The 13,727-nt window shown below is 47.5% G+C and overlaps 1 protein-coding gene across 1 annotated transcript in view; it reads right to left on the bottom strand.

The window, feature by feature from the left end:
* Nucleotides 1–508: 508 nt before the first annotated feature.
* Nucleotides 509–13,727, bottom strand: part of ADCY9 (adenylate cyclase 9) — a 106,283-nt gene continuing 93,064 nt past the window's right edge. Inside the window, exons 10-11 of the mRNA XM_055562419.1 lie at nucleotides 10,286–10,327; nucleotides 509–5,094 (exon numbers count right to left, since the gene is read on the bottom strand). Coding sequence (XP_055418394.1) covers nucleotides 3,906–5,094; nucleotides 10,286–10,327 — 1,231 coding nt within the window. The 3' untranslated portion in view covers nucleotides 509–3,905. The remainder of the gene's footprint in view (nucleotides 5,095–10,285; nucleotides 10,328–13,727) is intronic.

Raw genomic sequence — 13,727 nt, forward strand, 5'->3', positions numbered from 1 at the left:
AGGTTGCCTTTTGAGACTGTTAGAGAAACCTCAGAAAGTCCCTGGGGTGTCCTTTCTAAGAGAGAAATGCAACAAAGACTGCTGTTCCCTCACCTCCTGGAACGTTCCTGAAGATGCCTGCAGTAGACTCAGAGGAAAGAGCACCCTCGACAATGAGCGCTGTCCTCACGGGTTCCAGGATCACCTAGACGCTGGGTGCCTCTGAACTGATGAGCAAGGCCTGGGCCACGTCTGCACCCCCCTTCCCTGAGTCAACAAGAGGGTCCTTGCTTTGCAGCTGCACCTGAATACCACCAGGAAAAACCACGGGGAAGGTGCTAACCCCTAGCAGAGCCAGCATTTGGCTCCAGGTACGGAGGTGCTGTGAGCCCCGTGACGTGTGAAATGGCCTGTGTATTTTCCGGCAAAGACACTCTGAATTTAAACAGACTCTGAACTGGGTTTGTGACCTTCCTCGTGACACGGGCCTCCCAGAACTCGGCAAGGGAGAGGCTATGTGGGCACGTCCTTTTAAAAAACTGACTTTATTTTCTCAGTCAATTGCTTGAGATATTGTGGGAGAAACTCTTTAGGAGGCCTCATAAAATCAGGATATGGTCACAAGCAAAATTTGTGCTGTAACCTGCTTCTGTTACAAGTCCCATGTAGAAATAAATACTTCTCAAAAAAAGTTTACTATAGCAAATACAGTCATTTAAAACACACACACACACACAATAGAGTTTTCAGTTGCCTTGTTTTCAAAGTCACAATGTAAAAGACCCGCAAACCCTACTTCAGCCACAGACGGCTGGCAAGGAGGACTGCTTTAATCTCGGAAGTGGTACCAGTCTTGTCAGTGAGGAAATACCAGGCAGCAAATGTTGAGATTTTAGAGTAGTTTAATGTTCATTTTTTGGGGCGGTGGGGGGTGGGGTGCATTTTGAAATTATCAGGACTAACAATTTAAAAAGGGTAGAGCAAAGGAAAGATGGAGAACTCAAACAGTTGGTTCTCAAGAATTTAATTTCAGATTCTAGGCATGATGTGATTTTCCAAAACCACCAAAAAGTGCTTACCTCGAAAACCTAGAAATGCAAACGTGGACAGACCTTTGGAAACTACAAATCACGACAGCCCACATAACGGGAAGCACGCGGCCCTTTGGCTCTCAGTGTCAAGTGCAAATGTGCGGGCGTCTCCACAGCACGGTCAGGGTCATGGAGCCATGGGGAGCCTCCAGGCTCTGTGAGGGTTTCATAACTGATGCTCTACGTTTGTCTGCATTGGATACAATTCTGTGTGCTTGTTTATATGGATTTGTACATGGAGAATTTGATCAGACCTGAGGCCAAGAAGAAAACAGCGATTGCAACTCAAAGCAACTATATTTACACACATTCAATTCTGAAGTATTGCTTCCTGCCCTAAGTTCACAGGAGGTATGCCGCTCTGAAGGATGCCTCCACCGAATCCAATCGGGAGCGCCTGAGCCTGCTGCTCAGAAGCCCGTCTGACTTCAGCAACCGGCTGTGTCGGAGGCCCAGTGCGGCCCCTGCGGACACTCTGTGGTTCTGCGCTGAGGCACGCTTCTGAGCAGCAGCTGGGAGGGACCCGAGTCACCAGTGGAACACCCAGAGGGAACACCTGCACTGGTTGCTTAGGAAGGCTCGGGGTGTTTTTTAAAGACAATTTAAACTGTCCTTTGAAGGATCCCATTTGCACAATGCTGAACTGGACCAGTGGGGGTCACCACGCTATCCCTGTATCTGCAGCCCCTTGGCTTCCTAGGAATCACAAACAACCTTTGCAGGAGGGGAAGGAAAAAAAAGAGTTTGCAAGGGAGGAAGTGTGTACAGAAATGAGCTTTGTGGAGCAGAACAGCAGAGGATTCAGCAACGGCCCAGCAGCCCCTGGCCACCACGGGAGCTGCAGAGCCTGGAGCCCAGGGGTGGGGGGGCAGGGGGTGAGGGCCATACATGACACACACCTTAATACTGATGGAGGGAACTCCTGACGTGCCCACAAGCCCGATGGACAGGCAGAGCATCAGGCAGTGTTTTTAATAAAAAATAAAACTTCTGCGATATTTTATAGGAATACATTCTTTAGAAGCGAGAGGTACTGTCACAGTCACCCTTTCTCGGGCATCGGAAGAGCAACAGCCTGACAGGGAAACCCGAAGGCAAATCCCCCGGACGTGGAGATGCTGGCTTATGACCGCGCTGCTGCGGGCCAGCCCAGGCACGCCACTGGGGAGCTGGCTGATCCAAGCCAATACTTGATGGTGCCAGAGAGGGCAGATTCTGTGCGAGTTTGGCAAAGAGGAGTGATAAAAGGGACTTGGTGCAGATGCAAAAGCTACACAGAGATTTGCTGGGGACGAGAAAACGCACAGGGCGCGTCGGCGAGGGCCTCACACAGAGAAGGACCTGGCCCTCCCCTACCGCATGCGCTGCAGCCACCTTAAGAGGTGTCATGGGACTGTGACAGGACAAGTCTGGCCTGAGTTCACGTCTACATAAACTTCAGACTCAGTGTGGCAAAACAATTACAAGGGGGACTACGGGATTAGTAACAAAGGGCACAGAAGCCAGTTCCTTGGGTTTTCTGTACTTTCCCAGGTTCCGACGCCTCATTTACATCCAGACGATTCTGCCCCTACTGACAGTGTAAGAGCTCCACCTAAAGAGGACTGGGGTCCACTCACCAGGCCCGATCCCGCCACAGACAAGCACTGCGCAGGCTGAGAACAGACAAGCTGGAGAGACTTCCCCGAAGTGGAGGCCAAGCGTTGCCTGCCAGCCCTGGTGCTCGGCCCAGACCTGCTTCACACCGAGCTATTCTGACCCAGTTCCTGCCATGGGCAGACCCCATGGGCAAGGGGTAGGAGCAGAGCTTTTGCGTTCAAAGTGGTGGCCGAGGGTGCCCTGACCCAGAGCACGGGCCATGCCCACTGGGGTCCTCCTCCTCAGGGGAGACGGCCCAGGGTGGCTGGAGCTCTAATGGCCCCATCTTCATCCTTCCACTGTGACCTACCCCCCACTCCAAGCCTAGTTCCTTTCGTTAGAGAGAACAGCCCAGCAACCCTCCCCGAGACACACACGGTTCCTGATAAATAAATAAATAAATAAATGCAACCCTCGGATGTTTATTTTGCGTTTCCCTCTGGGACGAATCACCTTCAAAGACGAGCCCCTCTGCTCCAGCTGGAAGACCCCTCAGGGCAGGGGCAGAACGGAAAAGGGCTTTTAGATACCTGAGGCCTGGGTTCACAAGCTGTGAGACCGGTTGGCGTTTGGAATCTTGGCCTGCATGAGGAGGAAGCCCTAAAGCCGCTGGGTGTGGGGGGCCAGTGGGTGCAACCACAGCCCCCAAGGGCCCGATCGCCCTGGAAGGTGCGGGTAGGGGGTTGCTGGCTCCTTGCAGTCCTCAGCCTGCACCCCCAGCACCCAGCCCAGTGAGTTACTGGCACTTGATCTCATATTCATGAATACAAGTGTGTGTGCGTGTATGTGTTTACATAGAAAGGTCAGGTCACTGGAAAAAAAACACTAGTATGTATACATGAAAAAAAAAACCTCAAAAACATTATATTAGCAAAAAAAAAAAAAAAGTGTCTCGTGAGAAAAAGCAATAAAAATCTTATTTTAACCACAGCTTCTGCTTTAACGTCCACCATCATCCAGCGCCACCCTGGCTGCGCCTCCCTGGACTCCAGGCGCGCCAGCCCCTGAAGGCACTTGTTCTTCACACTTCTGACGGTCACACCGAGTGGGGGAAGGGGAAGGAGGCGGATGAAAGTGAACCCTGAATGACTGTGATCCACACAGAGGTTAGGGCTGCAGTGACCACACGACACGCCGTCCGGGGACGGGGACAGTGGCGCCTGGACGGACAGAGCACCGCGGGCGGGCTGGGCCACGTCACGCCCTCTCTGAGATGTTGAGCTTCGTGAGTTCGTTGGCTTCCTCCATCCCTGCTTCTTCACAGTCGCTTTTCTCTATGGCTTTGCCGAACCGACACCTTTCTTCGGCTCTGACTGGCTCTTTCCAGGGTCTCTTAGCAGACGGATGAGCGTCCCTGGTCTGGGCGTTGTTCTCAGAACCCGGGGACACCTGGTCCGGGTTCTGAACGGAAGGCACCAGGCTGGCTATCTCGTCTGTGGGGGAGCGTCCGATGCTGCCATCCACCTGGACCCGGATGTCGGGCGAGATGGACAGCTGGTGCTGCGGCACCAACCCACTGTCTGTGCACTTGGGGTACAGGTAGGTCTTCATCTGGCCTTTGCCCTTGACGTTCACCGTCCCTCGGTAGTCGAACTCGTAGCCCATCTTGCTCAGGACACGGTAGCTCTCCTCGCTGACCTGGATGCGGCACTCCACCCCCGTGGTGTCCATCCTGCTGGCGATGTTGACCGTGTCCCCCCAGATGTCGTACAGCAGCTTGGTGGTGCCGATGACGCCCGCCGTCAGGGGCCCGTGGTTGAAGCCCACCCTGAGCTTGAAGTTGAACCACAGCATGTTGTTGTTGAAGTCGTCCACCACACGCATCATCTCCTTGGCGAACTCGAAGAGGATCTGCAGGTGCTCCTGCGGGTGGCTGCCGTCGCGGCACTGCGTGGCGTTCAGCCCGGACGCAGCCATGTACGTGGCCCCAATGGTCTTGATCTTCTCAATGCTGCTGTAGTCCGGCTTGCTCAGGAGCTCGTCAAAGTCCCCGATCAGCTCGTTGAGGACCCTGTAGCACTCCTTGCCGCCCTCGTAGTTCTCCTCGTAGAACTCGCTGAAGTTGACGATGCTGGCGAAGATGACGCCTCCGCTGTCATGGTTCTTGGAGTAGGTCTGGGACACCTTCAGCTGCTCGGCCACGTGGTAGGGGATGATGTTCCGCAGCAGCCAGTCGGCCTGGTCCCTCATGCTCTGGATCTTGGTGCGGTGCAGGTCCGCCTCCACGTCCCCGTGGTAGTGCAGGCGGTAGCTGACTTCGAACTCTCGGTTCAGGAACCAGACCAACAGGAGCAGGAGGAAGAAGACGAGAATCACCTCCTGGCCGATCAGGCTGGCTGGGCTCCTGCCGTGAGGCAGCGAGGCGTTGCACAGCTTCCTGGTGGAGCTGGAAGGGAAAGAGAGGAGAAAGGGTGTGCCTCCTGAAACGTATCTTTAAGTAAAGTTTACTGCCCAGCACTTTCAGGTCCGAGCCAGCCCTACCTAACCAGCATCCTGCACAGAGTTCTGCACAGCTTGAACCTTCCATCACCTGCAGCTGCCGAGTGACCTGTCTCTGTTTAGAAAGATGTGGCAAGGTAGAGTCACTCTTGTAAGATTTCTATATTAAGTGCTCTGTTTTTCAGAAGACTTTAGCTCCTTGATTTTTAAAATCTTGTCTGTTTTCCCAACTTTCTATTTTGAAAAGTCTCCACCTTACAAAAAAGGTTATGAGACTAGCAAAACACACATTTGTACACCCTTCTCCTGCATGAAACTATTGTCAACATTGTGCTACTTTGCTTTCTCCCCCTTTGTCAATACACACTCCACACGTGTGCACAGTGGTACACACGTGCATGCACACTCACACAGGCACACTTTGCTGAACATTCTGAAAGTAAGCTGCAGACACCAGGCCACTTCAGTCCTGAACTGCTCAGGACCTGTCTCCTAAGAGCAAGGCCATCTCCCTGGAAACCACACCACACCGCCATACCCAAGATATTTCATATCCTCTGATACTTTGATACAATCTGCCTGCCCCCTCGTTCCCACCCCCCTGGGTTAGTTCTGTTTTGCCAAAGTCATTTAAGACAACCTTAACACTTTTGTTAAAAATATATAAAACGTATACTTTTAAGAGTAACATACTGTCAGAAACTCAAACATATCATAAGCAATGGAAAATAAGTGTCTTTCCTATGCAGTGCCCTTTTGCACTATTCTAACCCTTGGCTGTGATGTCAACCAGACGCTGGCTGAGGGTGCTTGACTTCGCCCATCTTTGGGCTTCTAGGAACAAGGTTGCAGCCAGTATTCCCAAGTGCATCTTTGCATATATCCCATGGGATATACTCCTGAGCATGGACCTGCTGAGTCATGCACAGGTACGCACACTTAGAATTCCAGTGGAAATGTCCAAACTGCCCTTCTAAGGGTGGAACCCATTTCTCTTCCTTCTGACGACTGAGTCCGCTCGGTCCGTTTTGCGGCTCCACGCAGTGTGGTGGAGGTGCTGTAGGGCCACAGCTGGCACCCGAGGACTGAAGATGAGCATGGGCTACTGCCTCTTCTAAAGTTTATTCTTTAAATAGAATTTTGTTTCCCACTTAAAAATACTACATACTCAGCATAGAAAGGTTAGGGTAAAGGTAGAAAGAAAGAAAAGATTCACCGACATTGCACTATCCAGAGGCGATCACTGTTAATGTTGAATTTCCTCTCATCCTTCTATCCGCTTACACGGCTGTGATTGCTCTGCTCATGTAAACTGTTCCCTGCTGTACTCTAAAATGCACGGAGCGGGCTGCTGGGTCACTTATAGGAATATAATTATATACAAAACAGATGGATTCTGAGTGTAGACAGAGCCGTGGCACAGAAAGCTCAATTCTGTAATCAGAGTGCTTGAAACGAGTTTTACTGTTAGCAGTAACTTAAGGATATTAAAAATAATGAAATTGACCAATCTGGCCATAATGCCTTCCATGAAACATAGTCCCCAAAGCCCCAGCCTTGGCATAATGGCCAGGTTGGCTCCCCCTGAAGAGCTCTGGGACCCTTGGGCAGGTCACGCCACCTTTCAGGTCTGTTTCCTCATGTGTAAACGGAAGATGGGCTGGAGTATGGCTAAGTCTCTACCGGCCCAAGGGCCTGTGCAGAAAGGGCCTGAGGCTGTGTCATAGAGAGGCCCACGGGCAGGGTGCCCTACGTCGGCATCGGGAGCTTGGCTTTGGGGCATTCCCACCAGTCCCTGAGGAGAGGGGCTCACTGTGCCTGGACTGTTTGTACAAACAAGAGTGTATGCTGAGCACTTGCCCTTTTTCCAGAAATCTTGGATTTTGGAACATGCCAGGCAGAGGGTGCCCATGTGATGCGCTTCCCTGTCACAGCTCATTGCTGGGGGATTCAGCGCATCCTGCACGACCCCACTGGGAGCAGACTCTTGAACACAGGCATCTGGTTTCCTCTGGCCTTTGTCTTACGCACCCTTGCCCCCTCATGATTGTGCTTTCTGTCCTTTTTGCTGTAATAAACCATGGTCATGGGTACAACCATATGATAAGTTCTGAGTCCCCCAGGAGAATGATCACTGGGGGTGCATGGTCTTGGGGACCCTTACTTCATGCCTAAGAACCAGGAACCAAAAAAGACCTCTGTGGCAAGATTCACCACACTTCAGTCATTTATTTTGCCAACTGTCACTTAAATGAATGGCAAAACATACTATGAATCACAAGCACTAAACATAACTATTTTAGGTACCGAAACAGATCCACGTGCAGCCCCTTAAGCCCTCTGGCTGGGCCAGAGGAGGGGAGAGTCTGCAGGGAGGAGTCTTCCCTGCGTGAGCTCCTTTCCTTGGCTGAGGAGTTGGCTTTTCCTTCATTTCTCGGAAGGGTAACACTGAGGAACAGCATCTTTATGAGGAGATGTCACCAAGGCTTCAGGTCATCTTGAAACCAGGCATCATACAATCCAGAGGGAGAAGTGGGCAGGGTGTAGAAGTCGACTGCGCTGCGGCCAAAGCCAGCAGCGTGGCCCGAGCCTGGGATGGGCACGGGCCAGTCTGCTCTGGATGGAGCAGGGGAATGTGAGACATGGGCAGTGGGAGAGGGAGAGGGAACAGCAGCACTGCCTGCTCTGGCCTTTGCTTAAAAAGGAGGGAGGTTCAAAAGGGGGAGGATACGTGATTCATGCTGAGGTTTGCCAGAAAACAACAAAATTCTGTAAAGCAATTATCCTTCAATTCAAAAGAGAGAGAGAGAGAGAAGGAAGGGTCCTAGTGCACAGACCGCCATGTTGTGCCCTGGGCTGCCCTGCAGCCAGAGATCTGCCACCAGCGGGCGAGGCAATTACCTCCTCTACACCTGTTTCTTATTCTACTGCAGAAGGGATAGTGAAGGCAATAGCTCTACTCCTAAACGCAAATAGTGAAAGTCAGTCCCTAAAGGAGGGATTTGATATGAATAAATGCAAGAGACAACTCAACAGGCAGACAAATGGAGGTTACAGTAAGATAGAGTAGAGTTCATTACCATGGAAGAGAGGGATTACAAAATAGAGAGAAACAGACAACAAAGACCACGGGTCATCCTAGCCAGCTCAACATGGGATGTGTCCACATTCTGGTGTATTTCAATGCCATTTAAAATCTACGCCTAGGATGGGTGCAGGGACCCAGGGGGAGGCGTGATGGGGAGCTTCTGGGCTGCAGTACTGTTCCACTTCTTGGTCTGGGTCGCAGTTAAATGGCTGTGTTTGCCTGTGAAAATTCACTGAGCTGTTCTCATCATCTAGGGACTTTTCTGTGCATATGTATTCTACTTCTATTGTCACTTTATTTCTCCTTCCCAACATCTAAACATACACAGATATTTAATTTTTTAATTATAGAAATAGAAAAAATTACCACTCACCATTAGATCATAAGTATTACAGATATTACTTTTTAAAATATATAAAGAAATACCTACCTGTAGCTATAAGACATATGCAATTTTACATAATAAATGAAAGATGAAAATATCATGAATGCTTTCCATAACTTCCATATTTTAATGGCTGCAATATTTGGGTACATGTTTCATAACTAACTTCTCTTTTATTGACAACTTAACTTGCCGATGAACTTTCGATATTATAAAACACTATGATTAATATTTGGGGGGATGTGGCCTTTACCAAATGCTGAATTATTTCCTCAGCAGATAAGCTTAAAAAACAGAATTATTAGGCTAAAGGTGACAAACATTTTTAGGACTATTTTTTATAGACTGTCAAGTTACTTTCCAAAACTATGGTATCATTTTGAAAAGTAATGAAGCACGGCAGAAAAAGCATGGCCTGGCAGTGAGGGAGGCAAGGGTTTAAACACTGCCAGTTACTAGCTATGAGTCCACAGGCAGGTTCCTTAACTTCTCTGAGCCTCAGCTTCCTTATCTGGAAAATAGGGACAAAGTCTCCTAATGTATCAGGTTATTGTGCAGATTCAACAAACCTATATTAAACACCACCATCAATTCATAATTGTGCCATACCCTGGCCTACACTGGGTATCCACATGGTAACATTTTGAAGGAAACATTTAGATCAGGTCTTAATTAGTTCTTTATGTAACACTCCCACAAATATTTTTTTCAGTCTGCTGGTACCATCCACTCAGTCAGTCTTATTTTTTTTGTGAATGTGGTTTTATTTATTATTTATAAGACTGGAAAGTTATCTCTATCTTAGAGACTTGAGAACTGATTAATTTTATTTTTTCTTGATGTTTATATACTTTTAGATAATTTTAAAAAATTTTGAGTTCAATTTATTTAGAATTAAATTTGACATTTATAGTAAGGAAAGGACCCAACATATATTTTTTCAAATTTCTAGTCAGTTAATTTAAAATATTTTAGTGAATAAAATACTTTGATTTGTGAAATTTCCTTTGTAACAGTCATATGTAAAAAGTCGTATATAAAATTAAACCAAATCTAATACCAGAATCCTTTGCTTTTTGAAAGTTTGCTTTTCGCTGCTTTGCTTGGATGAAAGATCTATATTAGTACTTGCTTTTGCTAATGAAAGAAATCTGAAGGGGATTTTGACCTTTAGGGAAAAAGGCAAAAAGTAAAAATAGTGTTCTGCGTCTGTTCTGCGGTGAATGTTAGACAGCCAGCGCCACCCTGAACGGAGGGAGTTCCTGCCCAGGTACGACTCTTAGCATCGCAGCATCGGCCACCACAGCTCTGAGCTGTGAGCATCAGTGCTTTACCTCGACTCATCTTGTGCCTCCGATAGCAAGCTGTGTCCTAAGGTAACTGCTTCTTCACAGTCAGGGTTAGGAAAGTTTTCACAGAAATGCTCCACTGTCAAGAGAGCAGGAGAAACCTGCCTACGTCTTAGCAATCATTCATTTTCCCAATAAGGTATTCTAAATACGATCTGCTATTTTAATAAACAGATATTTTTCGCTTACTCTTTTAAGAGTGCATATGTTGTTCTTTTTATTCAAGACGCAACTTTTTTCAGGAAGCTTAGAAATAACCAGCAATAACATAGTCACTCTCTTTTATTCAGATATAGGCACAATGTTAAAAGCTTACCTGAAATTCTGTACTGCATCAAGGTGTGAAATTACAGTGGAACTGAAATTAAAATGCAGAAAACTTCTGATTATAAAAAGCTAGGAAGGCAATATATAAAGCAATCTGAGAAGAGTTTAAATAAAAACAACTTTCCTATTTTCAAGGTGGAGTTCAAGGTAGACAGTTAAAGATAGTAAATTTTAATTATAATTTGATGTCGTGCACTAATGAAGAAAAACAAAATGGTAAAGACAATGATGTAAAAGCCTGTATATCAGGACTTCCCTGGTGGTCCAGTGGTTAAGACTCCTCACTCCCAGTGCAGGGGGCTTGGGTTCAATCCCTGGTCAGGGAACTAGATCCTGCATGCCACAACTAAAGATCCCACATGCTGCAACAAAAATTAAAGATCCCACGTGCTGCACTAAGACCCAGCACAGTCAAATAAATAAATAAATATTAACAACAACAACTTTTATATTAGCCATGGAAGGTATGCACAGTCAACAAAGAACAAAATCAGGAAAGGTCTCTAAAGCCTTCATTTTGTTGCTAAGAACACATCCACAGTGTCTACAGGCTGGAAACTTTGGTCATTTTCAGACACTGAAGCCTACTGACAGAGGATCAATTTCAAAAGGCCCTGCTGGAGGTGCTGCTGAATTATTTACTCTGGAAGCTGAACTTTGCTATTGGTGGTCCCCAAAGCAATCAAATCCCAATCTTAGGGCACTGAAACCACACGTACCCAACAACCTCTCTCTCGGTGCTGCTGGGGAAGGTGCCTGAGACACACAACCCGTCCTTTCCACAGCTTCCTTTGGGGTCACCTTACACCCAGCATCCAGTCAGGCCCACAGATCACCTGAACCTCCCCTCTCCCCAGGGCCAGGGCCCTGATACTTCGCCCTTCAGGCCCCCAGCCTTGCTTCCTGCAAAAGGGACCTCGTGGAGCACCTGGGAGCAGCTCTCCTGGGCAGCACAGGCCAGTGAGGGCTCAGAATGGCTTACGTGATTACAGAAGCTGCCTTCACAGAGAAGGAAAGTGAGAGCTACACACGAAATGAGAATTCTAAGACTTTATGTCCTCTTCTCATCCAGTCCAGACAAGACCGTGACACTGCTATAACCCACGTGTGTCTCCCCCTCCCAAAGCTGGAAGAGTCTCCCATCTCCTCAAAGCTAGAAGAGTCGCCCTGCTTCATAGGAATTCAGTTCATGTTTTGTTCCCCCTACGAACATAGCTAGTGGAGGTGATAAAATTACAGTTGAGCTATTTCAAATCCTAAAAGATGATGCTGTGAAAGTGCTGCACTCAATATGCCAGCAATTTTGGAAAACTCAGCAGAGGCCACAGGCCTGGAAAATGTCAGTTTTCATTCCAATCCCAAAGAAAGGCAATGCCAAAGAATGCTCAAACTACCGCACAATTGCACTCATCTGACACACTAGTAAAGTAATGCTCAAAATTCTCCAAGCCAGGCTTCAGCAACACATGAACCGTGAACTTCCAGATGTTCAAGCTGGTTTTAGAAAAGGCAGAGGAACCAGAGATCAAATTGCCAACATCCGATGGATCATCAAAAAAGAAAGAGTTCCAGAAAAACATCAATTTCTGCTTTATTGACTAGCCAAAGCCTTTGACTGTGTGGATCACAATAAAGTGGGAAATTCTGAAAGAGATGGGAATACCAGACCACATGATCTGCCTCTTGAAAAACCTGTATGCAGGTCAGGAAGCAACAGTTAGAACTGGACATGGAACAACAGACTGGTTCCAAATAGGCTGTATATTGTCACCCTGCTTATTTAACTCATATGCAGAGTACATCATGAGAAACACTGGGCTAGATGAAGCACAAGCTGGAATCAAGATTGCTGGGAGAAATATCAATAATCTCAGATATGCAGATGACACCACCCTTATGGCAGAAAGTGAAGAAGAACTAAAGAGCCTCTTGATGAAAGTGAAAGAAGAGAGTGAAAAAGTTGACTTAAAGCTCAACAGTCAGAAAACTAAGATCATGGCATCCAGTCCCATTGCTTCATGGCAAATAGATGAAAAAACAGTGGAAACAGTGTCAGACTTAATTTTGGGGGGCTCCAAAATCACTGCAGATGGTGATTGTAGCCATGAAATTAAAAGACTCTTGCTTCTTGGAAGGAAAGTTATGACCAACCTAGACAGCATATTAAAAAGCAGAGACATTACTTTGTCAACAAAGGTCCATCTAGTCAAGGCTATGGTTTTTCCAGTGGTCATGTATGGATGTGAGAGTTGGCCTATAAAGAAAGCTAAGCACAGAAGAATTGATGCTTTTGAACTGTGCTGTTGGAGAAGATTCTTGCGAGTCCCTTGGACTGCAAGGAGATCCAACCAGTCCATCCTAAAGGAGATCAGTTCTGGGTGTTCACTGGAAGCTGAACACCCAGAACTGATGCTGAAGCTGAAACTCCAATACTTTGGCCACCTGATGCAAAGAGCTGACTCATTTGAAAAGACCCTGATGCTGGGAAAGATTGAAGGCTGGAGAAGGGGACAACAGAGGATGAGATGGCTGGATGGCATCGCTGACTCAATGGACGGGAGTCTGAGTGAACTCTGGGAGTTGGTGATGGACAGGGAGGCCTGGCGTGCTGCGATCCATGGGGTCGCAAAGAGTTGGACACGACTGAGCGATTGAACTGAACTGAACATGCCCCCTATCCTGGTTGGGCTCAGTAGTGACAGGGCAGATGGGCTGAGAGGATCCTGAGAGTATGGGGGTGGACCGGATCAAGCAAAGATTCAACCACCAGCCCCACTTCAAGATCTTCTGCTTGATTTCTGGGTTCCCCATAGCTAATGCTTTCCAGATCCAAGTGGAAAAGGTCCATCCCTGTGACTGAATGGCTGATACGGTAATTGTGATGGACTTAAATAGGAAAAGGAGTACGTCAAGGCTGTATATTATCACCCTGCTTATTTAACTTCTATGCAGAGTACATCATGAGAAACGCTGGGCTGGAAGAAGCACAAGCTGGAATCAAGATTGCCGGGAGAAATATCAATAACCTCATATATGCAGATGACACCACCCTTATGGCAGAAAGTGAAGAGGAACTAAAAAGCCTCCTGATGAAAGTGAAAGAGGAGAGTGAAAAAGTTGGCTTAAAACTCAACATTCAGAAAACGAAGATCATGGCATCCGGTCCCATCACTTCATGGGAAATACATGGGGAAACCGTGGAAACCGTGTCAGACTTTATTTTTGGGGGCTCCAAAATCAGTGCAGATGGTGATTGCAGCCATGAAATTAAAAGATGCTTACTCCTTGGAAGGAAAGTTATGATCAACCTAGACAGCATATTCAAAAGCAGAGACATTACTTTGCTAACAAAGGTCCGTCTAGTCAAGGCTATGGTTTTCCCAGTGGTCATGTATGGATGTGAGAGTTGGACTGTGAAGAAAGCTGAGCGC

Source organism: Bubalus kerabau, chromosome 23 (assembly GCF_029407905.1).
Source record: "Bubalus kerabau isolate K-KA32 ecotype Philippines breed swamp buffalo chromosome 23, PCC_UOA_SB_1v2, whole genome shotgun sequence".
NCBI lineage: Eukaryota > Metazoa > Chordata > Mammalia > Artiodactyla > Bovidae > Bubalus > Bubalus kerabau.